Here is a 27,978-nt window from a genome sequence, read left to right on the forward strand (position 1 = left end):
GACCCATATTAACCTGAAACAGGCCATCCCCATAGGCAGGAACTTAAAAGTAAGGCCTTTCATTTCTGTATATAAATAAACACTGCACTGAGGCTGATGTGAGCTCAAGCACAGTGTTAACAAGGCCATGATCTGATTCTTGCACCCCACTGTCGGAGCAAAAGGTTAAAAAAAAATATGGACTCCCCTTCCACATTTGACTCCGTAGCTCCAGCCAACCCTGCCCCCGAGGGAACCTCTTAATTATAAAAAGGTTGCCAACCTAGCCCAACAGTGGGAATGACCCAAGGAGCACCTCCTTTTTCAAAAAAAAAATTACTCATATATTATATTATTTTTTAGACAAGGTCTCAATCTGTTGCCCACCGAGACTGCAGTGGCGCAATCATAGCTCACCGCAGCCTTCACCTCCTGGGCTCCAAAGATCCTCCCAAATCAGCCTTCCAAGTAGCTGGAGCCACAGGCTTGCTCCACCACACCGGGCTAATTTTTTTATTTTTGTAGAGATGAGATCTATGTTGGCCAGACTGGTCTCAAACTCCTGGGCTCAAGGATCCTCCTGCCTCAGCCTCCTGAGGGATTACAGGTGTGAGCCACAGCACCCAGCAAGAAGCATCTCCTACTGCAGGTGGTGCTGCATACTATGGGGTTAAGAAAAATAAACCCTTCTACATTCTGGACAGTGGGTTACAGCTGTCAGGGTACTTTTGCTCAGGCTCTGAAATCCAGAGCAGCAGACTCCTCCATGTGTGATTAAAACCAACAAGTATTTCTGTTAATTTCCACAACTTCATAATGCCTCTCAATGCAGAATTTTTTTTTCCCAAAATTCACAACCTGGTCAGTGCTAGAGCCTCAACCTTACTTTCCTCCTGTTTTGTTTGGAAAAGGTAGGAAACAGCTGGTCACCAACTGATACATCACCAACTAAATTATACAAATTGTGGAATCTGAAATAGATGCAACATACCCCTTCACCACACAGCTCCTTTGTTCTGAGATGACAAACTAATTTTAATATTACCCTAAGTCCAAGCTATTTACAATAGGAAAATCTCCTTGTTAAACTGATTGCTAAGAAAAATATAGACAATTTTATATTTCTAAAACCCTTCAGAATAATCAAGTGCCCTCACATATATCACCTCACTCCACCTACACAGCAAACTCGTAAAGTGTATTTCAGTAACCCTTTTCCCAAAAGTTGAAACAGATGCTCAGAGAGGTTAAACTACTTATTCTAATAAGACTTCGGCTAACACAGTTTATCATCCTTGGTGCCCTTCCTCCTCACCCCCAAGCCTCCTCTCAAAAATTCTCCTTCTCAGTTCCATGAAAATGAAGAGTTCAGGCTGGCGTTTCTCTTTTTACCAGCCCCCAGCATGCCTAGGCAGGATATAACCCTATCATAACATATTTATGACACAAAGAATATGTTACTTGTGGAAGAACAAAAGCAAGTAACAAATGGTTAACCTCACACAGAGCAGTTGGAAAACCGCCCACAGGCCAGGTGTGGTGGCTCATGTCGGTAATCCCCACACTTTGGGAGGCCGAGGCATGCAGACTGCTTGAGCCTAGGAGTTTGAGACCAGCCTGGACAACATGACAAGACCCTGTCTCTACAAAAAACACAAAAATTAGACAAGCATGGTGGTGTGCACCTGTTGTCCCAGCTACTCAGGAGGCTGAGGTGGGACATGGCTTGAGTCCGGGAGGTGGAGGTTGCATTGAGCCGAGATTGTGCCACTGCACTCAAGCCTGGCAACAGAGTGGGACCCTGCCAAGAAAGGAAAGAGGGGAGGGGAGGGGAGGGGAGGGGAGGGGAGGGAAGGGAAGGGAAGAAGGGAAGGGAAGAAGGGAAGGGAAGAAGAGAAGGGAAGAAGGGAAGGGAAGAAGAGAAGGGAAGAAGGGAAGGGGGGAAGGGAAGGGAAGGAGGGAGGAAGGAAGGAAGGAAGGAAGGAAGGAAGGAAACTGCACATGTACCTTGTTTTATACTCAAAGGATTTTCTAGAAAACATGGAAGACCTCACATATAGTAGGGGGCTTTACTCTCCATTTATAGACTTCTGTACTATAACAGTAATTAATATACTCATTCCAGGCCGGGCGTGGTGGCTCATACCTGTAATCCCAGCACTTTGGGAGGCTGAGGCAGGCGGATCACAAGGTTAGGAGATCGAGACCAGCCTGGCTAACATGGTGAAACCCAGTCTCTAATAAAAGCACAAAAATTAGCTGGGCATGGCGGCGCGTGCCTATAATCCCAGCTACTCGGGAGGCTGAGGCAGGAGAATCGCTTGAACCTGGGAGGCGAAAGTTGCAGTGAGCCAAGATTGCACCACTGCACTCCAGCTTGGTGGCAGAGTGAAAAAAAGATACTCATCCTAGACCACAAAGCTCTGCAAAGCTGAGTCTAGAGCCCAAATCCTCCAACTTGATGGGTGCAGTTCTTTCTACAACAACACAGATTTAGTCACTCATCCAGTCCACGTTTATGAAGCACCTATCTAATACCAGGTATTGCGCCAGACACTAGGGATGCGGGGGTGACATGCCAACAGCAGTCCTTGCCTGCACAGAGTCTCAAGCGCCCAGGGATTCTTACCACGACACAGACAGAAATGACTTCTGAATCACTGGCTGCCCCAGATGGGCACCACCCTCAAATTCATCAGAGCAGAGAATCCCAAGCTGACCTTTGAACTATGGGCCGGCCTTGGACAGTAAACAGTATAAACGTCCAAGAGAGGGAGAAGCAGACAAGTGTTCCAGGCCTCACAGTCTTGCTTTCCAGTTTGTGGCACTCAGCCAGAGAGACAGGAAGTCCAAGCTGAGACATCACTGGCACCTGTGTTCACTAGTCCATCCCTTAGGGCACCTTCTCCCCAAATCCCAAATCTCACCTCAAAAGCGACACGGTCTGACTGGTGTTGCCGCTCGGCCTCCTGAAGCTTAGCCAGTAAGTTCTGCACAGTCTTCCTCAAGCTGTCAACATCCTCATTTATACAGGTGTCCACCTACAGCCAGAGCAAGGAAGGGAAGAGGAAGCCATCAAGTTTCTGACTCAGTAAGAAAAGGTCCCCTCCCAGGCACACACTGGTTTGGACCATCTCATCCAGACCACCCTCACAAAAGAACTGTCATCACACAAGGAGAGAGTCACCTTAGGCAGCCAGGAATTCTGAGTTATTCAATGAAACATTGTCCTTTCATACCGTAAAGAACTCTGCTAGCCTCAAAACACCCAACTATTTTAGGACATGCTCAGTAGTATTTCACTTATGTATCCACTGATTGATTTCTTGGCGAATATGTGGATGCTGTCTCTAGGTGTGTGTCCTGTTTCCCTCTATCCGCCTACAACTCTCTGAGAGCAGAGACCATGTTCCCCTTGGACCACAGTTCCCATCGGACAGGGACTATGTCACACCCATCACAAAGGGAGTGGTCCAAAAGCACATCCTTTACCATTCTCAGCTTTTGGCACTGAGAGCAGCATATAAAGGGTTACTGATGGAGGGCCAGGTTTATGGCAAAAGCATGCAATGAGTCCAGGAATCTGATTCCATGTGGAAAACGGTGTCTCATCGAGGTAACTGCTCAGTCTCTCCCAGACACACCCAACCGTGGGCTGGTGGTTAGGGATGAGCTAACACGTAGGGTCTCGCCCCCGTCTCTGCTGCACAGGCACCAGACACTTCGATTACAAACTCCCTGTGAGTCTGACAGAAAAATCTCTCCCAATCTTGCACAGTGGGAAGCAGCAACGCCTTCAAACCAGAGCTCAGAGCTCTCGGCTGGGAGGAGGAAGACAGGGTCCCAGTCTGTGCATTATCATCCTGTGGGTGACAATGAAGAAATGAAGTCCTGTGGGCCTTCATTTCTTTATCTGTGAGGCAGTAAGTACACTCCCTACCACACCCTGCCTTACAGGTTGCCTCAAAACTAGGTAAGATAACATCCGGTACAGCTTTGAGCTTGTGAGAAGAGGCCAAACAGATATTACCAGGTATTATTGTAATTTGTTGCCAACAATGTATTTGCCAAATATGGTGATTCAAAAGAAGGAGAAAATCCAAGCTGCACATCTAAAGCAAGTGGTTAGAATCACAGCATTCCAAATCTAGATGTCGTAAGTTATCCAGTCAGTTTCCCTAAATCCTCACCTGAGCCAATGGGCAGGTGAAAATGTTTTAAAAGGCTCCTGGAACACAACTATTATGCACTTATTTCAAAGAGTGTTCTCATAAGGCTGTTTAATAACATGGAAAACTTTCATGAAAATATTATTTCATCATGTGATATGAAGCAAAAAAGTAAGTTATAAAACTACATGTAGAGGCAGAAGCAATGAACTAGATTTTAATACAGCAATTTAGATAGATCCTAAAAAACATGGTACCAGGGAAAACAAGAACAAGCTACTGGGTAGGCTGAGGTGGGAGGACTGCTTGAAGAAGATATAGCACAAGTTCATCACGTATATTGAAACATTTTACAGGCATATTTAAAGCCATATATTGAATTCATTAGAGTGAGTGCCTCTTGCAGGAAGTGGAGAGGCAAAAAAACCAAAAAACAAGAACTAAAACCAGTGAGAGGTCTTGACAGGACCCACGAGGATGATGTGCCATGAACTAATGGGTGGGTCTGATTCAACCTATACCTGAGGGCCAAAAACACCGAATGCCAAAACATACCCAACTAAAGAAACAAAAAAAAAACAATTATAAAGACATGCTACATACTGTACAATGTGAATATTATAAATATATATTTGCATTCAGGGAAAGATGAAATTTCACTGTGGTTTTTCCCTGAGTAGATTACAAGTGACATTTTTTTCTTCTTTCACTTTCCTGTGTTTCTGAATTTTCCAAATTTTCTAAAGTATGAAAGTTTTGTATTATATAATCACAAAAAAACACAATAACACACTTTTTAAAAATACAGTCATGGTGGCCGGGTGCAGTGGCCCATGCCTGTAATCCTAACACTTTGGGAGGCTGAGGTGGGTGGATCACCTGAGGTCAGGAGTTCGAGACCAGCTTGGCCAACATGGTGAAACTCCATCTATACTAAAAATACAAACATTAGCCAGGCGTGGTGGCTCATGCCTGTAGTTCTAGCTACTCAGGAGGCTAAGGCACGAGAATTGCTAGAACCCAGGAGGCGGAGGTTGCAGTGAGCCGAGATCACACCACTGCACTGCATCCTGGGTGACAGAGTGAGACTCTGTCAGTCAATCAGTCAATCGATCAAGTACAGCCATGGAAGGAAATACTACGTAGTTATTCAAAAGAATGAGGTAGATCTATTATGTACTGACATGGAAAGAAGGTTATAATATACTCTTTAGTTAAAAAAAAAAGCAAGCAAAGAAAAATGTATTTACCATCCTATAGTTGAGAAAAGCACATATATATTATATACATATATTATGTATATATGGTATGTATATAACATATACATGATATTTAAATATGGTTGTCTATGCATATAAAAATATTCTAGAAGACTGGCACTCAACTTTAGCTAAACATTAGTATGACCTGAAGAGCTCTTAAAAGTCCTGATGCCCAGGCCACTTATTGGAACAATGAAATGACAAGCTCTAGGAATGGGACCCAGGCATCATATCCTTTAAAGCTTGCAAAGTCATTCCAGTGAGCAGCTGAGGCTGGGAAGCACTGCCCTAGAAAGATCCACCCACTTCAATCTGTTAACAGTGGATACTTGTAAGGAATGAGATTGGGGAAGGAGAATTTCCACTCTTTATATTTCTCTGTTGTTTGAATTTTTATGTCAACTACTACTCTTGTATTTAATGAGAGAGAGAGAGAGAAAGCAATAAACAATAGGATGGGGAGGAGGCAATCCTGCCCCTGGCTAAGCAGAGCCACCGTTGTGTCCTCTGTTACCCACCTCAGGTGGGCTGCTGTACAGGGCCGTGGGACTCTGACTAAAGCCATTTGGCTTTTCTAGCACCACCTGTTCAAAGAAAAATAAAATTGGTAGTTAAAACAGATGAAAGCAACCAACTTTGAACATTATTCTCCTAACACTCAAATCTTAGAGAAGGACAGGGAGAGAGAGAGGAAGGTGAAAGGGAGGCAGGGAGAGAGAAAAAGACAGGGAGGGAGAAAAAGGAAGGAATTAAGAAAGGAAAAGAGGAAGAGGGAAGGAAGGGAAAGAAAAAAAGATTCCTAGTGTTCCCTGAGAAAATAGAAACAAGAGGGGGTGGAGAAATGTGTGTGGCCTTGAAAGGGAACACCCTAGCCTTGTAGGGAGGATGAAAAAAAACCTCAGGCTAAAACCTTTCAGCAGATAGAAAAGTATGTGTAGTTCATTCTTCTTAGCCAGGGAATAAGTGCAGCTGCCTGCCACAAACAAAGAGTTTCCCTTGCCCCCAGGGATCCTGGCAAAGTTTGACCAAGCAAAAATTACAAAGGGAAGCCCTTTTAAAATTATTTCTGACCCAAAGCCTGATTATTCATCATATGACAGCTGGTTTGTGCAAACAAGGGGGCTGGACTTTGGGCCAGTCTCTGTGCACATTAGGTTCTTCTGCCACCTGACAAAGGAGCTCCCACCAGCCAGATGTGAGCTCAGGCACTGAAAGGCCTACCTTCAGCCAAAGCAAAAATTAGGAAATGTTCCACCACACAAGTGCATGTGCAAGACAAAGAACTTTCCTTGCACCAGCTGCTGGGCTGCTGTTCCCCTCAAGGGAACGCAGGCAGGGGCTGCTGCTGGAGCAAGACACCCTGCCCGAACCAAAATGCAAATTAAAGATACAACTCAGAATCTAAAGGATGAGGGCAAAGTCACAAAGAGACAGCTCTGTTCTCCTGAGGGCATTTCTATCCTCGAGTTTTGGAAAAACTGAAAAGCAGGATCCCAGGATTATCCATCCCAGGAAAGACTTATCCAATCTGTTCAGTCTAACAAACATTTACTGATGCCTTCTACATCCCAGACCTGGGGAGAGAGGGAGGGTGAGGATACAGACACGGGATGGGGGTGGGGTGAACTCCTAACCTTGAGGAGCTTCCCATCCCAGGTGAGACATAACTATATACAAGATTAATAACAGGCTAGGGCACGGACTTCAATTCACACTACAGGTGCCACCCAAACTAAGCAAGATCAGCTTATGAGAAGTGTGGATTTACAGGTGACTGTCTGCTTTATAAAATTCCATTATTGGCCGGGCGCGGTGGCTCAAGCCTGTAATCCCAGCACTCTGGGAGGCCGAGACGGGCGGATCACGAGGTCAGGAGATCGAGACCATCCTGGCTAACAGTGAAACCCCGTCTCTACTAAAAAAATACAAAAAACTAGCCGGGCGTAGTGGCGGGCGCCTGTAGTCCCAGCTACTCGGGAGGCTGAGGCAGGAGAATGGCGTAAACTCGGGAGGCGGAGCTTGCAGTGAGCTGAGATCTGGCCACTGCACTCCAGCCTGGGCGACAGAGCGAGACTCCGTCTCAAAAAAAAAATAAAAAATAAAAAATAAAATAAAATAAAATTCCATTATTATAGGAAGCTTGATCACAGAATCCTTATAGATAAGAGGCTTTGCTAACAACTGATGATATTTAATTTGTATAAGTTCGATTTCTGTACAGTGTTTCAGGAGCAGGTGTACTTATGCTTAAGCTGACATGTGTAAATGTAAGTGCTCATCGGCTGGAGAGTCCTAACCAGATTGTGAGTGCTCCAGGGAAGCCAGCATCACCTCTATTTTCTCCATTCCTGGCAGAGATGCTAGATTCAGCACACACTGGGTAACTGGTAAATGAGACTGCCTGGCACAACCCCACCTCCTCGGTGGGGACCCAACCATGGACCATTTCCTATTACCTGTATCTCCTGTCGATGGAGAGAATCTCCTAGGTCCCTGTCAAGCTTGCTACTTATATCCTCCCGGAGCTTCTGTAGGCAGTTTCTGGCCTGGGAGGGGAGGGGAAGAAACTTGAGCTTTAGGGTAGAGAAAGAGAGCACGCCAACTCACCCAACTCTGTGCACCATCCCCGGCCTGTACTACGAGTCAGGCACTGTCCTAACTACTGGCCGTAGGATGGAGAGAGATGCCCTGGTCAAGTGGGGCTACAGCTGACATTCTTGTTGGGGAGACACACACAACACAAAAGACAAATAAGTAAAATGTGTAATATGTTATATGGGCATAAGTGCCAATGAGAAACATGAGCCAGGAAGGGAGTGAAGAAATTATGTGAAAAGTTGGCTGGTAATTTTCGATAGGTGGCTGGGGACAGTGCTAGGCACATAGTACTTAAGTATCCGTGGATTAATGGATCAGGTATGAAGGGTCAAAAGTTATATATTTGACACACAGGAGGGCATGGCAGCATTTCAGAGGCATAAAGGAAAAAGAAGCGGAAAAACCAGAATCCACAAAAGAAGACAGCCAAAAAAAATGTGAGATTTAGAGAAATGACCTAGGCACTGCGTGAGAGGGAAGGGGTGCCCACCTCCTGGATGTACTGGACCTCACTCTTCAGCTGGTTAATATTCTTCTCATGAATCATCTTGTCTCCAGACCTCCCCTTCAAGTACACCTGAAATAAGAACACTATTTAGTTAAGAAACCTCAAATTAAATTAACGATACAAAAATAGGCAGCTTCATATAGTGCTGGTGGGAGGATAAATTGTTACCGCCAATTTACTGGTGGAATGTGGTGATTCGGATTAGAAGACCTAAAAATATATTTACCTTTTGGTCTATCAATTCTACTTCTGGAAATTTACCCTAATGCAGTAAATTTAGCTAAATGCTCTATAGCTATATTGGCATAAACACTCACATATACAAAGTCATGCATCACTTAATCATAGCAACGCATTCTGAGGGATGCATCATTAGGCGATTTCATCCTTGTACAAACATCACAGAGTGTACACACACAAACATAGATGGCATGGCCTCCTACAGCCCTAGGTTGTACGGTGTACCCTATTGCTCCCAGGCTACAGACAAACCTGCACAGCATGTTAGTGTAGTGAATACTGTAGGTGATTATCACACAATGGTAATGTATCTAAACCTAGAAAAAATACAGTGAAAATGGAGTATAATAATCTCATGGGACCACTGTTGTCTATGCAGTCCATCACTGACCGAAATGTTGTTATGCAGCACATAACTGTACTGTAACTGAGTCAATCATATGGTATGGAATTTATATCTCAAAAAGCTGTTTTATTTAAAAAAAAAGAGAGAAATAACAAAAATCATTTTAGTTTTAAAAAAATAAGTTCCATCAGCCAGGTGGGGTGGTGCACACCTATAATACCAGCATTTTGGGAGGTTGAGGCAGGACGATTGCTTGAGCCCAGGAGTTGGAGACCAGCTCAGGCAACAAGGTGAGATTGTCTCTACAAAACTAAAAACATATAAATAAATAAATAAATAAGTTCCATCAGGATGGGCCAGGCGCGGTGGCTCAAACCTGTAATCCCAGCACTTTGGGAGGCTGAGACGGGCGGATCACGAGGTCAGGAGATCGAGACCATCCTGGCTAACACGGTGAAACCCCGTCTCTACTAAAAAATACAAAAAACTAGCTGGGCGAGGTGGCGGGCGCCTGTAGTCCCAGCTACTCGGAGGCTGAGGCAGGAGAATGGCATAAACCCGGGAGGCGGAGCTTGCAGTGAGCTGAGAACCGGCCACTGCACTCCAGCCCGGGCGACAGAGCGAGACTCCGTCTCAAAAAAAAAAAAAAAAAGTTCCATCAGGATGAACCCATCATAGGAAAATAGTAAGTTCCATAAACATACCTCCTACCTGTCTCCACAACCTCCAGCAGCAAAACATGGTCAGTGGATAGGCCCCTAGTAAGGTCATCCAGTACAGCCCCTTGCCTGGGGCCAGGCCGCACCAAAGTTGCTAACAGGCAGACTGTAGTCTCCTGGTATTAATTAAGATGTTTCTAGGAGATTGCCAGGAACTAGCAGCTCAGGTCTGGTTCCTTCCATCAAACCACAAGCTCCCTTTGGCAACAACATCAACTGCTCCCTCTCACATACGTGCAGGGAGGAAGAGGACAAGGAGAAAAGTTGGAGGTGAACTAAGCTTACCTTAATGATCTCCTCATGTCCATCATGGGACTCCACCAGTTCTGAAGCCAGAGAATGACCAGTGGAGTGGCCGGACACCATAGCATAGGTCTTCCTTCCCGCCTGGTCGAAGAGAGACAAGACAGAGAAAGAGATGGCTCAGAAATCACATGGCAAGCCCAGAACTCCTGCCCCTCAACTAATGCAGAAAACCTGTTTCTCAAAAGACTTGAAGGGTTAGTCTGACTTTCCTCTCCAAAAACTCATTTCAGAACCTCTAACACAAGCCACACAGCAGCAAGAACACCGGCCAGGGAAAACTGGCAGAAATAGCAGCTTAGTTTTAATTTTAGTGGGGGACTCCTCCTGCCCCAAAGCAGTGCACAAGGCTGAGGCAAGCTGGATGTTGCTGAAAGGAGGGGCTCCCACGCTCGCGTCACCAGAGTCGGCTCCAGGCAGTACTAGGGTAAGAGGCCAGCAGCAAGGAAGCACTGGTGTGGGGAGGGGGCCTTGCCCACCAGAATTCCGCAGTACCTTCTGGGCTATGTGTTCAAGTTCATCTCCTGTCAGTTCACCCTGAAGAGTCAGCCTGAGAATGTCCACGCTGCCCTAATAATGACAATGACAGCAACAATAACCCCTCACCTTTACAGTCTACAGGTACAAAGTGCTACCAGTACAGGGTGCTTCTGCCAGCCCTGTGGAGCCGGCCTTGTCATCACCACTTCACAGACTAGGAAAAGAAGTCCAGGGAGGCAGCATTACCTTGCCCAAAATCAGGTGTTTGGGGCGGTGACTCTGGGACCATCTGACAGTCCTTTCTTTCACAACAAGGACTACATGGCACACTGCTCTGTACGGCCTCAGCAGGGCTACCCTGGTTCTTGGACAACAGGGAACACATTGCATGCACTCTTCTTTCTCTAGTTGTGGAGAGGTCATTCCTGGACTGCTCATCCTTAATCCAGAATTTCTGCTCCTGACAAGCCAGCCAGCAAGTTATTGATGCACTTTACAAGACTAGCACATTCTTCCTGAACTAAACTATAAGAAAATACCTGAATTCAAACTCCCATTTCTATAAGCCACATGGAAATTATCCAAGTGAAAGCAGACAAGATAACAGGTATTCATCTAGAGATCAGCCTAATTCAAAGAATGAAGCAGGTTTTCTTTCATAAGTCAAATAAGTGTGTGTGTGTGTGTGTGTGTGTGTGTGTGTGTGTGTCTGCAGCCTCGACCTCCCAGGCTTAAGTGATCCACCCTCCCAAGTAGCTGGGACTATAGGTGCACCAATATGCCCATCTAATTTTTGTATTTTTTGTAGAGATGAGGTTTTGCCATGTTGCCCGGGCTTCAAAGAAGGTTTTTTAAAAAAAAGGCTGGGCACGGTGGCTCAAGCCTATAATCCCAGCACTTTGGGCAGGTGGATCACGAGGTCAGGTGGATCACGAGGTCAGGAGATCGAGACTATCCTGGCTAACACAGAGAAATCCCGTCTCTTCTAAAAAATACAAAAACAAAATTAGCCGGGCTTGGTGGCAGGCACCTGTAGTCCCAGCTACTCAGGAGGCTGAGGCAGGAGAGTGGCGTGAACCCGGGAGGCAGAGCTTGCAGTGAGCTGAGATCGCGCCACTGCATTCCAGCCCGGGCGACACAGTAAGACTCCGTCTCAAAAACAAAACAAAACAAAAACAAACAAACAAACAAACACACACAACACTTTGTGGGGAAAATTAAAAACCTGAAAGGAAAAAACGTGGTAGGAGGGAAAACTAGGGGCCTGTAGATTGGGAAGATTATAACGTTGAAAGAAGACTAACAAGGCAGAGTAGATCACCTGTACTATGCATGGAGGTGAATGAGGGGCTTAGCCACTATGGATCTCTGGTTCACACTGGAAAAATAAGGAGTTGGACCAAGTATATCTCAGGCTCCTTCTGGATTCCATTCTGTGACAGCATGAGGATGAAGCATATGCCTCTCCCAGACAATGAAGAGAAATAGGTGCTGGGCTACCCAAGAATGAAAGTGATCTTGCCGGGCGCGGTGGCTCAAGCCTGTAATCCCAGCACTTTGGGAGGCCGAGACGGGCGGATCACGAGGTCAGCAGATCGAGACCATCCTGGCTAACACGGTGAAACCCCGTCTCTACTAAAAAATACAAAAAAACTAGCCGGGCGAGGTGGTAGGCGCCTGTAGTCCCAGCTACTCGGGAGGCTGAGGCAGGAGAATGGCGGAAACCCAGGAGGCAGAGTTTGCAGTGAGCTGAGATCCGGCCACTGCAGTCCAGCCTGGGAGACAGAGCTAGACTCTGTCTCAAAAAAAAAAAAAAAGAAAGTGATCTTGAGGTCATTTGGTCATCAAAACATCTTACTAGTAACAGACAGGTTTTAAAGAACCCTCTTAACCTTCCAAATGTCTGGAGAAGATAATCTTCCAACTTGGCGGAGAAGAAATCAGTCTTTGGTGAGATACTTAACTCTTGGTGTATTTATCTGTAAAATGGGTATATTACCATCCAACTGAGGATTGTTTGTTTGTTTGAGATGGAGTCTTGCTCTTGTCTCCCAGGCTGAGGTGCAGTGACACGATCTCGGCTCACTGCAGCCTCCGCCTCCTGGGCTCAAGCAATTCTCCTGCCTCAGCCTCCCAAGTAGCTGGGATTACAGGCACCTGCCACCACACCTGGCTAATTTTTGTATTTTTAGTAGACATGGGGTTTCACCACGTTGGCCAGGCTGGTCTTGACCTCCTGACTTTGTGATCCTCCTGCCTCGGCCTCCCAAAGTGCTGGGATTACAGGCATGAGCCACTGTGCCCAGCCCCCAGCTGAGGGTTTTTTCCTTGACTATTACTTGAAAATGTTGCCAGGTGTGGTGGCTCATGCCTGTAATCCCAGCATTTTGGGAGGCCGAGGTGGAAGGATCACCTGAGGTCAGGAGTTCGAGACCAGCCTGGCCAACATGGTGAAACCCCATCTCTACTAAAAATACAAAAAAATTAGCTAGGCATGGTGGTGGGCACCTGTAATCCCAGCTGCTCAGGAGGCTGAAGCAGGAGAATCGCTTGAACCAGGGAGGTGGAGGCTGCAGTGAACTGAGATCGCACTACTGCACTCCAGCCTGGACAACAGAGCAAGATGCCGTCAAAGAAAGAAAAGAAAAGAAAAGAGAAGAGAAGAGAAGAGAAAAGAAAGAAAGAAAGAAAGAAAATGAGAAAATGTGTTACTCTCTGCCAAACAGGAGGTTACTCTCTGCCAAACAGGAGGGTAGCACTGAAACATCAGCATCCTCCTACTTCTTGGAGTGAATCCAAATGTACGAAAGACAGAAGACATTGTCACAATGGCCCTTAAACCTTCCCAACCCTAACAAAGTAGCTGGTTTTATGAAAACACTTAATTCCTATGAGATAAAAGCCACATCCTTGGAGTGGCATGTAAGGCCTCCACAGTCTGGGTAAACTCCCGCCTCTTGCTACCATCTCTCAGTGCCCTATCCAATACATTCGATGGTTTCCAACTTCAGTGTCTTTGCTCCCATCATTTCCTGTGCCTTAAATATCCATTCTTCCCATTTTCACCTAGGGCATCTGCAAGTTCCTCAAGTTCATGTTCAAATGCCTCAGCTTGCAAGATGCTACCCTGCATCCTGTGGGAAACACGTCTTCCCCTCCCGGAGCTCCCACAGTGTCACAAGGCCTCCCATGGCATCTGCCTCTCAGTTATTTGTGTTCTGTGAAGAATTACCCCTTCTGTTAACTCCTCGAGAGCTGTTGTATGCCACAGCAATTCGCAAAGGTATTTTCTGAACGCACAGAGAATGCTCCACGACATCTAGGTCAAGAAAATATTACAAAAGAAAGAAGAGAAAAATGATTTCAAAATAGCCAGAATGGCTGCCAATTCTTTCTTCCCAGGATACACTCACACTTTTATTAAAACGCTCTTTCAGCTGGGTGCGGTGGCTCATGCCTGTAAACCTAGCACTTTGGGAGGCCAAGGTGGGTGGATCACTTGAGGTCAGGAGTTTGAGACTAGCCTGACCAACATGGTGAAACCCCACCTCTACTAAAAATATAAAACTCAGCCGGGTGTGGTGGCAGGCACCTGTAATCCCAGCTACTAGGGAGGCTGATGCAGGAGAATCACTTGAACCTGGGAGGTGGAGGTTCCAGGGAGCCAAGATCACACCATTGCACTCCAGCGTGGGCAACAGAGCGAGACTCCATCTCAAAGAAGAAGACAAAAAAAAAAAAGAACGCTATCTCCCCATACCTGGAGCCAGGCTGGGAAAAGGCAGGGCATCCTTCAGTCAGAACAAAGGGGTTATTAGCTAACAAAGGTCAAGTCTGGTTTGTTTCGTAAACCCAGGCAATTCCAATTGGAAGAGCATAGACAACTAGGCTGGGTTGGGGCACTGAGAGATGATTCCATCCAGCCATCAGAATTCCAGGTAAAAGAAAGAGGGTGAGTTTAAAATGTTCTCAAAGAAATAATGACCAAAAACTTCCAAAATTTGGCAAAAGACACAAACCTGTAGATTCAAGAAGCCAAGCAAACTTCAAACAGAGCAAACATGAAATTCATGCCATGACAGATCATAATTAAATTTCTGATAACTAAAGACAAAGAAAAAATCTTGAAACCAGAGAAAAATAACCTTTGAGGGGAAAACAATGTGAATAACGGCAGATTTCTCATCGGAAATGTCAGAGGGTAGAAGGAAGTGGCATACTATTTTTCAAATGCCGAAAGAAAAGAATTTTCAATTCAGAATCCTATAACAAAGAAAAATATCCTTCAGCAATGAAGGAGAAATCAAGACATTCTCAGATGAAGGAAAACTAGGAGAATTTCTCACCAGCAGACCAACACTAGAAGAATGGCTGAAAAAGTTCTCTAAACAGAAAGAAAACGACTAAAAAAAAAAAAAAAGGAAACTTGAAATATTGAGAAGAAAGAAACATGAGTAGAAAAAAGATGGGTAAATACAACAAGATTTCCTTCCCCTCTTAGGTTTTCTTTTTCTTTTCCTTTTATTTTTTTAAATTTTTTTGGCTATAAGTTTATTCAATGCAAAATAATCCTCTCCAATTTTACTGAGGTGGCTGACCATGTCCACAACCAAATCCACCTTTAAACTGGAATTCCGTTGCTGACCCAGCCTCAGCCTTCTTGTCAGCACCAGGGGGCACAGCACTCCGTCTGTGGGTACCTCCGTCGGCTTCCCCTCTTGTGAGTTTTGCAGGTCGCTCACCCTCCAGACCTTTAGGCTGAGGACTTCCAGTCTCTGGATGGCTGCGGCGTAGGGTGGCAGGCACAATCTCTGGGGCAGATGAAGGTAATCACAGAGATACTGGATGCCCTCATTGGTAAGGTACTAGTAGAAATGTCTCCAGGCAAATTGTTCCTTCACGCAGCCTTGGGACTTGGGAGACTGCGTGGCCTTCAGGACATGAAGGTTGGGCACATCCTTGTCTGCCAGCTCCAGGTGTTTAGGCATGTGGACATCCTTTTTGGCCACCATGACTCCCTCCTTAAAAAGGAGTTCATAAATGGGAATCCAATTCTTCTCAGGCATCAACATCTCGGTGGCTGTAGGGGCTGGGGCTGGGGCTGGAAAGCCCCTCTTGGGTTTTCTAAGTTATATTTGATGATTAAAGCAAAAAGTATGACAATGACTGATGTGGTTCTAAATGTATGCAGAGAAAATATTTAAATATTATAATATTATATTATTAAATATCTAATATCATAAATGGGAGGTAGGTGGTAATTAGAAGGGGACAGGAGGGGGCTTCTGTAGTGCCCGTAATGATTTGTTTCTTGATCTGGGTGCTGCTTACAGGAATGTGTCTAGTTTGTGAAAATTACTTGACTGTACATTTGTGATGTATGTATGTTTCTGTATATATGTTACTATTAAATGTTTTTAAAAGCAAAAAATCAAAAACTCCTTATTATGGTATTAGAGTCCCCTTACGATCAGGACTATCACAGTGTATACTACATAAAATGTTTTGACTCCCTCCAGTACCCCAATGTACCCTGCACTCTAACTGTCCCCAACTTTTTCCTGATCCAATCGTAGAAGGCATCCAAATCCAAGTCTGTTTCTGCTAACGGGTCTTCCAGTGCAATACATGCTCCCACCTCCCCAGAGGTGTACATGTTGCTTTCTCCGACCAGGGTATCCCCTCCTCCCTTGCCTCCTTGGAGAATTCCTGCTCGGCCTTCAAGGCATCTCCTCTTTGAGGGTCCTATCCCAGCACTTCTCTCTCAGTCAGAGCACCTACTGCAACCTACATATCCTGCACTTTAACAAGGAGCCCATTCTTTTGTAACTATTCATTCATCTCCCCCAATAAAATCAAGCTCCTTGAAGACATGGATAGCTTATTTAGCACAACGCCTGGTCTAGAATAGGTTCTCAAAAAAATATGTGTTGCATGAGTTCCAGGTGATATGTTCAGGGATTTTCCCAATTCCCTTTGAGAAACTCCAGCTCTTCAGTTTAGAGAAGCAGTATGGAAAACTGAAAAAAGCAGAAACAGAAAAGTAGCAGAGGAAAGTCAAGGAAAAATTGAGCAAAACTAAGAAGGCAACTCTAAAAAGAAATACAAGTGGCTAATGGAATAGTAAAGATGCTCAACCTCACCAGTATAAGGAAAATGCAAATTAAAATGCTAATGAGCTATTTTGGGGAGATTTCATTACACTTATAGAAATACAAAGATAAGGCCGGGCGCGGTGGCTCAAGCCTGTAATCCCAGCACTTTGGGAGGCCGAGACGGGCAGATCACGAGGTCGGGAGATCGATACCATCCTGGCTAACACGGTGAAACCCCGTCTCTACTAAAAAATACAAAAAACTAGCTGGGCGAGGTGGCGGGCGCCTGTAGTCCCAGCTACTCAGGAGGCTGAGGCAGGAGAATGGCATAAACCCAGGAGGCGGAGCTTGCAGTGAGCTGAGATCCGGCCACTGCACTCCAGCCTGGGCAACAGAACGAGATTCCGTCTCAAAAAAGAGAAAAAGAGAGAAAAAAAAAAGAAATATAAAGATAAGACATGTAGAAGTATGTTCACAGCAGCATTGCATGCAATGGCAAAATACCAGAAACCACCCAGATGGCCCACTGACAAGAAAACGAATTTTTAAACTATATATCCTCATTATTTTTGAGACAGGGTCTCATTGTGTCACCCAGGCTGGAGTGCAGTGACATGATCATGCCTCACTGTAGCCTTGACCTCTCAGGCTCAATTGATCCTCTCACCTCAGCTTCCTAAGCAGCTGGACTACAGGCATGCACCACCATGCCTGCCTAATTAGAAAATGAATGAATAAACCCTGACATATTAGTACCACGAACTACTATTCAGCTGTGAAAACAAATGAACTATGCAACATGCATTGACATGAATAAATCTCAAAATAAATTGTTAAGTAAAAAAGCAAGCTGGGGCCGGGTGCGGTGGCTCACGCCTGTAATCCCAGCACTTTGGAAGGCCGAGGCGGGCAGATCACTTGAGGTCTGGAGTTTGAGACCAACCTGGTCAACATGGTGAAACCCTATCTCCACTGAAAATATAAAAATTAGCTGGGCCTGGTGGTGCATGCTTGTAACCCCAGCTACTCGGGAAGCCAAGGCGGGTGAATCGCTTGAACCCAAGGGGCGGAGGCAGTGAGCAAAGATCACACCATTGCACTCCAGCCTGGGCGACAGTGAGACTCCATCTCAAAAACAAAACAAACAAACAAACAAAAAACACTATTTGGGCCAGGCACAGTGGCTCACGCCTATAATCCTAGCACTTTGGGAGGCCAAGGCAGGTGGATCACCTGAGGTAAGGAGTTCAAGGCCAGCCTGGCCAACATGGTGAAACCCTGTCTCTACTAAAAATACAAAACACTGGTCAGGTGTGGTGGTGAGAGTCTGTAATCCCAGTTGCCTGGGAGGCTGAGGCAGGAGAATCGCTTGAACCTGGGAGGCGTAGGCCCCAGGGAGATAAGGAGAGAGGTGCAGTGAGCCCTGTGACACTTCTGTAATAAAACATATAAAGAGAAGGAAAGAAAAAGTACTAAACTTGGCTAGGCATGTTGGCTCATGCCTGTAATCCCAGCACTTTGGGAGGCCCACACAGGCAGATCGCCTGAGTCCAGGAGTTTGAGACCAGCCTGGGCAACATAATGAGACCCTGTCTCTACAAAAAGTACAAAAATTAGCCTGACGTGGTGGTGCACACCTGTAGTCCCAGCTACTAGGGAAGCTGAGGTGAGAGGATCAATTGAGCCCGTAAGGTCAAGGCAGCAGAGAGCCAAGACCGTGCCACTGCACTCCAACCCAAGTGACACAGCGAGACTGTCTCAAAACAAAGTACTAAACTTGAAGTCAGAGGCAGGATGATGACCATTAATCCTTGAGCAAATCACTCAATCTCTCTGGGTCTCAGTTTTCTGTCTGTAAAATGAGGGTGATAACACCACCACCGACATTTTAGGAAGGGTAGGTAGATGTGTGAGAATGAGGTAAAAGTGATTTGCAAACCATAAATCTCTTCACAAGGATGAAGCGGCATTACTTTCCCAAGTAGCTCTGTAAAGTCTGCAAAGGAAGAGGGTGGATGAAGTAAATTGTCTAATGGAGCTGATGAAAAACCTAGTGCTCTCTCTCTCTGGCACCTCATCCTCCAGAACCGGAGAATGCATCTTAGTCAACAGGGCCACAGACCTCGGCCTGCACCCCCAACCCAGAGTCAAGGAGCAAATCCTGGGGCTCCTCTCTGCTTGGTGCACTTCGTTGTTTTCTGGAGCAGGCTCGCATTTCCTCGGGACTGTGAGCAGGCTCCAGGGAGCTTTAGGAACACCCCAAAAATATCTGGCGGGGGGGTCTCCACTGGGGACTCTGAAAGGCAAGATGAGAAGTGAGGCCTTCTTCTCTAGGGAAAAAGAAGCAGTGCTAATCATAAGGTAAGCAACCTCTAACCTCATAAACATTTTTGGGAGAAGCCCAGCTACCTCCAAATTATAGGCAGCCTCACCACTCTGTTCAAACAAATCTCCGGCTGTGACTCACTCCTGAAAGCAGGGAGGGGGTAAACACATAGCTGAGGGGTTAGAGATCAAGACGCCATAGCAGAGATAAGGAGATAAACAGGGAGGCCCCAGAGAGATAAGGAGAGAGGCGCAGAGTTCTCACACCACAGGCTCATGTGAATAGGGAAAAGCCTGCATTGCCCCAGCTCTCACTCCCCAGGTTTTACAGGGGTCACTAGGACTGGGTAGGAGTCAAGTGTTCTTTCTAAGAGGAAGCAAAGGAAGTAGAGATTGTCCCTGAGCTGGAAACCAGCAACCTTAATTCATCTTCACCCTGTATCCCACTCTTTCCTCACTTTGTCCCTCAATCCCATCCACTTTCCCACCCCAAGTGTACATGGCCTCTCAAGTTGCTGGAGGAGCAGTCACCTCAGTTTCCCCACGTTGAAAAATGGGAGGCCAGGCACGGTGGCTCACGCCTGTAATCCCAGCACTTTGGGAGGCAGGCGGATCACGAGGTTAAGAGATTGAGACCATCCCAGCCAACAGGATGAAATCCCGTCTCTACTAAAAATACGAAAAGTAGCTGGGCGAGGTGGCACATGCCTGTAGCTCCAGCTACTCGGGAGGCTGAGGCAGGAGAATCGCTTGAACCTGGGAGCTGGAAGTTGCAGTGAGCTGAGATCGGGCCATGCACTCCAGCCTGGTGACAGAGTGAGACTCCGTCTCAAAAAGAAAAAAACCCAAGAAAAATATGAATAGCCAGCCCCTTGTAACAATGGCACCCAAGTGATCAGGATGAAGGATGCCCCACAAAGTCAAAGAAGAGAGTCGGATGGGATAGGTGGGTGCCTACCCTCTCCTTGAGTGAGGCTCGCACCCGACACAGCTCATCAGTCTCAGGTACACGGTCCTGCCTTCTGCAGTGCTGCCTAAGCCAGAGATGGCCCTTTGTGGAGCAGGACACAAAGACTCATTCCCTTTCTTCCTCCCCATATTAGCCAATAAAACAGGTGTTTGCTTTTTATGTGGCTGCCTACCCAGAGGCATGGGCTGGACAGGCACGATGTAGAGGGCTGACCAGGGTTACTGTGAGGTGAAACGAGAAAAAGGATTTGAGGTGGCACCCTACATGAGGCAGCCCTTCTCATTACTTGGAGCCTTAACAAAGGCAAACAATGGGGCCGAGCAGTGACTGTGTGTCTGTAGAGGGAAGTGAGCTCCCGAACCAGCTCTGAAGGAGACACCCACTTGCTGAGCCAGTCTCTCTCTAGGACACCTACCTAGCGACCAGCAAACCTGGAATGAAAGGGCAAGTTCCTCAGGGCCCCCTCTGCATCAAAGGGAGTGGCTCTGCCCTCTCTAGGCTCTGACAACCTGTTTAGTGATTTTTGCTTCTGTGCCCCCAGACCCAAGAAAACTATGTCCCTTTTCTTCCTTCTTTCCTCATCCCCTTCCTTCCCTATATTCTCTCCTCTGCTTCCTGCCTCTGCTGGCCAGGCTTAAATCTGGGCCACAAGCCTTCCTGGCACATACCTATTTCCGCAACTGAACCTTCTCAACCCCTGGAAAACAAAGGTATTTCACAAGACTCTGCACCTTGACCCAAAGAGGCATGCGCCATAATTACTAGCAGGCAAGGAAGCTCATCCCACCTCTCTGAGCACACGTGTCTGGAACCAAAACCATCTGGGTGCACGCCCCCCTCCACCCTGGAGAACTATGGGCAAATGTTAGCGCCAAATGCCTGATGATGAGGTAACTCTCCTCGCTCAGAGGAGATCCTTCCTTCTCTGGCAAACCCCAGCATTCCCCAAATTCCTGGCAGGCTTGTTGACATCAGCTGCAACGCTCCTGAAAGTAAGAACCTGGCAATAAATGGGAGAGATGGGATGGTGTGAGGAGAAATTTATGGGCTGAGTGTAGGGCAAGTTTCATGAGTAGAAGGAACAGGCAGCCACCAAACTTGAAAGGCTCCTCTGCCCAGCAGTTTCCCCTACACTCAGATGTCACAGAACCAGGACTTCCATGTTTTAGAATACATTCATTCCTCTGGAGTAAGCACCAATGGCTCCAGATGAATCCTCTTTTAAAATGCAAATATTCTGACCCAGCAATTCTACTCCTAGGTATTCCTCTCCAAGAGAAATGAAAATACATTTCCACACAAAAACTTGTACACCAAAGTTCATAGCAGCATTATACAGAATAACCAAAAAGCAGAAAGCACCCAAATGTCCACCAACATTTATCCATGATGAACACTGTTGTAATACATCTAAATAATGGAATATTGTTCAGCCATAAAAGGGAATGAAGTACTGATTCACATTACAACATTGATGAACCTTGAAAACATCATTCTAATAAAAGAAGCCAGTCACAAAGGATCATATACCGATGATTACATTTATATGAAATATCCAGAACAGGTAAATCCACAGAGAAAAAAAGTAGACTGGTGGTTGCCTAGGGCTGAGGGAGGTTGTGGGGAAATGGGGAGTGACTGCTAATGGATCAGGATTTCTTTCTTTTTTTTTTTTTTTTTTTTTTTTTTTTTTTTTTGAGACGGAGTCTTGCTCTGCCGCCCAGGCTGGAGTGCAGTGGCCGGCTCTCAGCTCACTGCAAGCTCCGCCTCCCGGGTTCACGCCATTCTCCTGTCTCAGCCTCCCGAGTAGCTGGGACTACAGGCGCCCGCCTCGTCGCCCGGCTAGTTTTTGTATTTTTTAGTAGAGACGGGGTTTCGCCCTATTAGCCAGGATGGTCTCGATCTCCTGACCTCGTGATCCGCCCGTCTCGGCCTCCCAAAGTGCTGGGATTACAGGCTTGAGCCACCGCGCCCGGCCAAGATCAGGATTTCTTTATAAGGTAAGGAAAATGTTCTAAAATTGATTTATTGATGATTGCACAACTCTGTGAATATACTAAAAACCAATGACTTATATACTTTAAATGGGGTATATGAATTATATCTCAATAAAGTTATTCATAAAAAATTATATGAAGCTCATGGTAAGGCTTCAATAAATCACAGTTCTAGTTTAAAAAATAAGAGAGTGAGGCTCTGGAAAGACTTGGTATTAAACTACTTGAGCTTCTGAGGTCCTAAAGGAATGTCACCTATTCCGTGGTAAAGACAAGTCTTCAGATTGCAGCTGATAAAAACAATTCTGAGTCCACCCAGGTGTTGAGAGAACCTCTCTGGACAAGACAAATCCAAAAAAAGAAAAAGAAAAAGAGAGAGAGGATGAAAAAAATGCAAATATTCTAAGGAAAGATAAAACTGATATATTACTTAAAGAAACCAGAGCAGCAGGGGACACCAGCTGCCTTGGTCGTGAGGTCTAAAAAAGAAGAGGAAAGATTCCCAGAGAGAGATGCCAAAATATGAACCCTGACCCATCGCCAGTGTAAGACCAGTACTGCCTGAGTCAGGACTAGCAAAGGTTACTCAGGTCTTCACCCTGGCTCTATCTGTAGGCCCTCCTCTCACCCCTGGGACCCTCCACTGGTTGAGGAACCTGGATCATCAAGAAAACGAGAAAGAAACAGATAGGAAAAAACAAAAGTCAGCATAATGAGGAGGAGCAAACCTTGCCCAGAGAGTTCCCAGACTCTTCCTCCATCCCTTGGCTGGTTGCTTAAAGGAGGTTAAAATAGTCTAGTCCAAGCCAGTAGAAATAGAAAATAATAGCTAACATCTGAGTACTTACCACATGCCAGGCACTGTGCTTCATATTTTATATATATTATCTAATTTAATCCTCACAACTACCTTATGAGAAGGGTGCAATTATTATTCCAGTTTTACAAGTGAGAAAACTGAAAATGAAAAAATTAAGTAATTTGCCTAAGTGAGCTCGGGCAAAACAGACATCAAAGCCTGATAAGAGCTCACCTTAGTCAGATTCCCACAGCCATGCACTTTTGTGTTTGTTTGTTTGAGTCGGAGTTTCACTCTTACTGCCCAGGCTGGAGTGCAATGGCATGATCTCGGCTTACTGCAACCTCCACCTCCTGGGTTCAAGCGATTCTCCTGCCTCAGCCTCCCAAGTAGCTGGGATTATAGGCACGCACCACCACACCCCACTAATTTTGTATTTTTAGTAGAGATGGGGTTTTGCCATGTTGGTCAGGCTGGTCTCGAACTCCTGATCTCAGGTGATCCACCTGTCTAAGCCTCCCAAAGTGCTGGGATTACAGATGTGAGCCACCGCGCTCAGCCCAGAGCCATGATCTTGACCACAATGCTATTAACAGAAACTATAGTTTATTACATTAACAAAAATTGTAATACAATTACACTGGGAGGATGGGAAGGAAGCACGTGAGGGGCGGGAGTATAGATTTTCCTATAATTCCATCAATAGATGTCTAAAACTGATAAATCAAGAAAAATCACGGTAAGCATATTATTGAGAAACATGGAGGTAAACACAAAACAGCTAAAAGAGTAGAAAGTGGTTACTTCCATGGAGCAGAATTTGGAGTAGGGGACTGCTATTTTCTTTTAAAAGCCTTTTGATATTATTAGATCTTTTTAAAATCACACACATATATTCCTTTGATAAAAAGTGATTTAAGAGACAGGGCATGGTGGCTCATGCCTGTAATCCCAGCACTTTGGGAGGCCAAGGCAGACAGATCATTTGAGGTCAGGAGTTTGAGACCAGCCTGGCCAACATGATGAAACCCCATCTCTAGTAAAAATACAAAAATTAGCTGGGCATGGTGTCCCATGCCTGTAATCCCAGCTACTCGGGAGGCTGAGGCAGAAGAACTGCTTGAACCCGGGAGATGGAGGTTGCACTGAGCCAAGATTGTGCCACTGCACCCCAGCCTGAGTGACAGAGGGAGACTCCATCCCCGCCCCCAAAAAGAAGGTGATTTAAGGCCAGGCACAGTGGTGCACACCTGTAATCCCAGCACTTAGGGAGGCCGAGGCAGGAAGATTACTTGAAACCAGGAGTTCAAGACTAGCCTGGGCAACATAGTGAGAACCCATATCACGAAAAATGAAAAATTAGCTAGACATGTTGGGTATGCCTGTGGTCCCAGCTACTTGGGAGGCTGAGGCGGAAGGATCCCTTGAGTCCAGGAGTTCAAGGCTGCAGTGAGCAGTGATCACGCCACTGCACTCTAGTCTGGGCAACAGAGTGAGACCCTGTCTCAAAAAAAAAAAAAAAAGGTGATTTAAAGACGGATGGAAAGAAGGAAGGAAAAGAGAGAAGGAGGGAAATGAAATCAGAGATCATCCATGGTAAAGTCTAATGTCATAGACATCCGTTCTCTGGCCACACAGCTTTCATTCCCCTCCGCTGATAACAACATTTGGGTCTTTGGAGAATCTCCTTCCATCACTATAATCTGGGGGGCCTATCAATCAAGGAACCCTAACCTGCTCTGGACAACTGGGGGCCAAGGGACAATGGCACTTTCTCCCTGGAATCTTGAGCATAATGGCGCAAAGACCTAAAACAGCTGGAACCAATTCACCAATAGTAGTAAGCCTCCGTCGTTCCACTTACCCAGGCCCCAGAACATCCTTGGTTAGGGCTTTTTAAGCTTTCCCTTAAATTCTGTGAACTGCTTCATTTCCTTCTAATAATTTCCTCATCTGCTTAGTTTAGCTGGAGTCATTCTCTGTTGTTTATAACCAAAGGAAGTTAATGGAAATACTTAGCAAAAAGGAGTTTGGTGTTTATTTGTTCTTTTATTTGCCAATAAAACTTACTACAGTGGCTTGCAAAACTTTTCAATCTCAAAAACATATTTCACATCAAGACCCAGTAAACAAACATCCACATACATAATACACACACACACACACACACACACACACATATATATATAACTGAAATAAAAGTTCTACCAAAAATGTCTATCCTCACTAACACTCTAAGAGTGTTAATTCTATTTCTTTTTTAATGCTGGTCTGACCTACTAAGTCGATGTCAGACCCACTAGTGGTTATGGTCTGCAGTTCTGAAAAACACTGGCTCCTTGTACCTGCTGCATCTGCCTCCAACAATAAAAACATCCCAGAGAGTGTACTGGCCCTGTGTCCATGTCCACATGTGATACACTAAGGCACACAGCCTGGCTAGTGGGGAAGTACCAACAGAGTCCAGGGCCCTCACTCACACTAGGATCTCTAATCAGGTCAACTGTCTACACTCTGACTCCGGAAGAAACATCTGTTCATTTATTTATTTACTCACTTTGCACATGCATTGAGCACCCATTCAGTGGTGTGAACATATGACAGATTCCTGGGGGTTGTCCAGAGCCATAAATTCTGTCTGCAAGTTGGATCAGAGAAGAGGAATGCAGGACAAGGCCTGTGTCCTGACTGTTCACCATCTCCTCCCCTCCCTTAAGGGCCCAGGAATGTCTCCAAGATCAGATCTGGACAATGATTACTTCATTCCCAGCTTTGGAATAAAATAAGTCTCAAGTTCAGCCCAGAAAAAAGGAATAAAAGGGAATTTCTTTTTCTCCCTTGCTCTAGAGGTCTCTGGTTAGCTTCAACCTAACGCATGACTGGAGACCATCTGAATTCCTTGTCCACTATTTTCTCTTAATAATTTTTTCTGCCCCACCAAACAGCAAAAACATCAAGAAAGAGTAGAAGGGGCCAGATGTAGTGGTTCACGCCTGTAATCCCAAACCTTTGGGAGGCCAAGGTAGGCAGACTGCTTGAGCCCAGGAGTTCAAGACTAGCCTGGGCAACATGGTGAAATCCCATCTCCACCAAAAAAAAAAAAAAAATGTAGGTGTGGTGGCATGCGCCTATAGTCTCAGCTACTTGGGGAGGCTGAGGAAGAAGGATCTATTGAACCCAGGAGGTGGAGGTTGCAGTGAGCTGAGATTGTGCCATAGCACTCCAGCCTGGGCAACAGAGCAAGGCCCTGTCTCAAAAAAAAAAAAAAAAGAAAGAAAGAAAGAAAAGAGGAAAGAAATGAAAGGAAGAAAAAAAATAGTAGAAGTTAATGATTCATTAACACTGCTAGTGCCAACTTGGTCTTAGACTTCTTTCTGGATCTCTTTTCTATATAGCAAGGAAGGAAAAAGCAGCCCAAACATCCTTCTCCTTTATTTATCTCATATCCTTTTTCCTCAACTATTCCAAAAGAGAGAGCAAGAGCATGGAAGAGAAGCTACAGGTGGTGTGCACCTGAAGTCCCACCTACTCAGGAGGCTGAGGCAGAAGGATTGCTTGAAGCCAGGAGTTCAAGGCTGTGGTGTGCTATGATTGCACCAGTGAAGAGCCACTGTACTGCAACTCCTGCAACATAGCAGGACCCTCGTTGCTTAAAAACAAAGAGCATGGAGTAGGACTTGTGGCTGACACATAATGGATGGATTTCTTATATCTCTTCAGAGTCTCATAGCTGGGGATGTGGCAGGCTACAGACGAATGGGGTTTGGGCAACTGGGGTTGGCCAATAGCAACATCTGTATTTTACTGTGGCAAAAACACTCACAGCCTGGGCAGAAATGGAGAGGAGACTGGGAACAGAACTAAATGATCATCTGTATTCTAAACCTGAAATGAGTTTGAAGAAGAGCCATAATCTAGCTGCAGTTGGGTTAGCTCTACCTCAAGAGCAGGATGAGGCAGGCAGAGGGTAAGAGAATCAGATGTGGGAGGGGGGAATGATACCCAAGTTCCCCATCACTTTAGTTTTCATTTCACTCCCACTCACAATAGCTTGGAAACTGATGAAATAGTACACACCTAATCTAGCTTAAGTTCCCCAACAGAGCCTAGAAACACTCAGCCACAAATTACCCTCCTCAGCCTCTGAAGAGGAAAAACCATATGGTCAGCTAGGGTGGGAAGAACAGGGACTGGGAGCCAGAGAAAGAGGAGAGCGGGGTAGACTAGCCTGCACTGGAGAAAGCCCCCTTTCTCAGCAACCCTCTCTCTGTCCAAAAGCCCTCGCTTGAGTCACTTCCCTCCCCTTCCTCCACTATCCCTGGGCCTGGAGGCTGGAGACGGAAGTAAAACTAACACACCGTCCCAGGAAGTTATCGGGAGGCAGAGAGAGGGAGGAAAACAGGAGAACTACAAGGGGGAAGAAGGAGAAATCCAAGACGAGAGGTGACCGCCAGGCTGAAAGCCCTATCCCTCTTAGCGAAAGGTAGAGTCCCTAGCCAATCTCGGAATAGTTTGAGGCCTACTGTCCTCCACTTGCCCCCCACCCTCCAGTCCAAGCCCTGTAATTTACCCTTTTTCTTGTTACTGATCATCCAAAGCACCATGATGAAATTCTTTGGAGGGCCTCTGAGGTCACCAGGACCCTCGACCCAAGGGAAAGCCTAAGCCTCCTCGGCAGGACACAATGTCCAAAGGCGCTCAGGGACCCAGTCCCTTGAGCTCATTCTCTTATGACCCAATCTGGCTGCCCACAAGACGCCTCAGACCCGCGGCCCAAGCACGGGCTCGCCGGCGCCGAGTCCCAGGCAGGAGCCGCAGGGTCCTAGCAAAGGGCAGGGACGCCCCGAGCCCTCCAGCCTCAAACGAGTCTTCACCCCGCGACTCCCACTGCCCGTCGCAGGCAAAAGAATAAAAAGAAGCGCCGCGCAGGGCTGACCGCGCAAGCCGGGAACCAGGTGATGTCAGCGAAGCCGGCGTGAGGCAAGGAAGAGGCGGACTTAGAAACCAGGAATACAAAACGGAGAAGACGGCGAGGGTGCTTTTTCTTACCGCCGCCTGGTCCTCTGGGTGCATGTCCACCAGGGTACACCAGTTCCGCGTCCCGTTCATCTTCCCTCGGGGTCGCAGCACACACACACCACCTCTCCCCGCCGCTGTCCAGCTCCGACTGCGCGGGCGCGCGGGGAAC

At 46.2% G+C, this 27,978-nt stretch overlaps 1 protein-coding gene and 1 pseudogene across 5 annotated transcripts in view; both read right to left on the reverse strand.

Annotated features, from left to right (window-relative positions):
• Nucleotides 1-27,957, reverse strand: part of TUFT1 (tuftelin 1) — a 39,262-nt gene extending 11,305 nt beyond the window's left edge. For 2 of the 5 annotated variants that reach the window (XM_033195804.1, XM_033195802.1), the window contains exons 1-7: nt 27,840-27,957; nt 10,620-10,694; nt 10,107-10,208; nt 8,499-8,585; nt 7,867-7,956; nt 5,929-5,994; nt 2,907-3,020 (exon numbers count right to left, since the gene is read on the reverse strand). In XM_033195804.1, the coding sequence (XP_033051695.1) occupies nt 2,907-3,020; nt 5,929-5,994; nt 7,867-7,956; nt 8,499-8,585; nt 10,107-10,208; nt 10,620-10,694; nt 27,840-27,899 (594 nt within the window). In that variant the 5' untranslated portion in view covers nt 27,900-27,957. The remainder of the gene's footprint in view (nt 1-2,906; nt 3,021-5,928; nt 5,995-7,866; nt 7,957-8,498; nt 8,586-10,106; nt 10,209-10,619; nt 10,695-27,839) is intronic. The other 3 variants (XM_033195803.1, XM_033195805.1, XM_033195806.1) reach the window with 3 other exon arrangements.
• On the reverse strand, nt 15,102-27,950 carry LOC117074403 (annotated as a pseudogene).
• Nucleotides 27,958-27,978: the final 21 nt, after the last annotated feature.

Source organism: Trachypithecus francoisi, unplaced genomic scaffold (assembly GCF_009764315.1).
Source record: "Trachypithecus francoisi isolate TF-2019V2 unplaced genomic scaffold, Tfra_2.0 Lachesis_group5, whole genome shotgun sequence".
In the NCBI taxonomy this organism is placed as follows: domain Eukaryota; kingdom Metazoa; phylum Chordata; class Mammalia; order Primates; family Cercopithecidae; genus Trachypithecus; species Trachypithecus francoisi.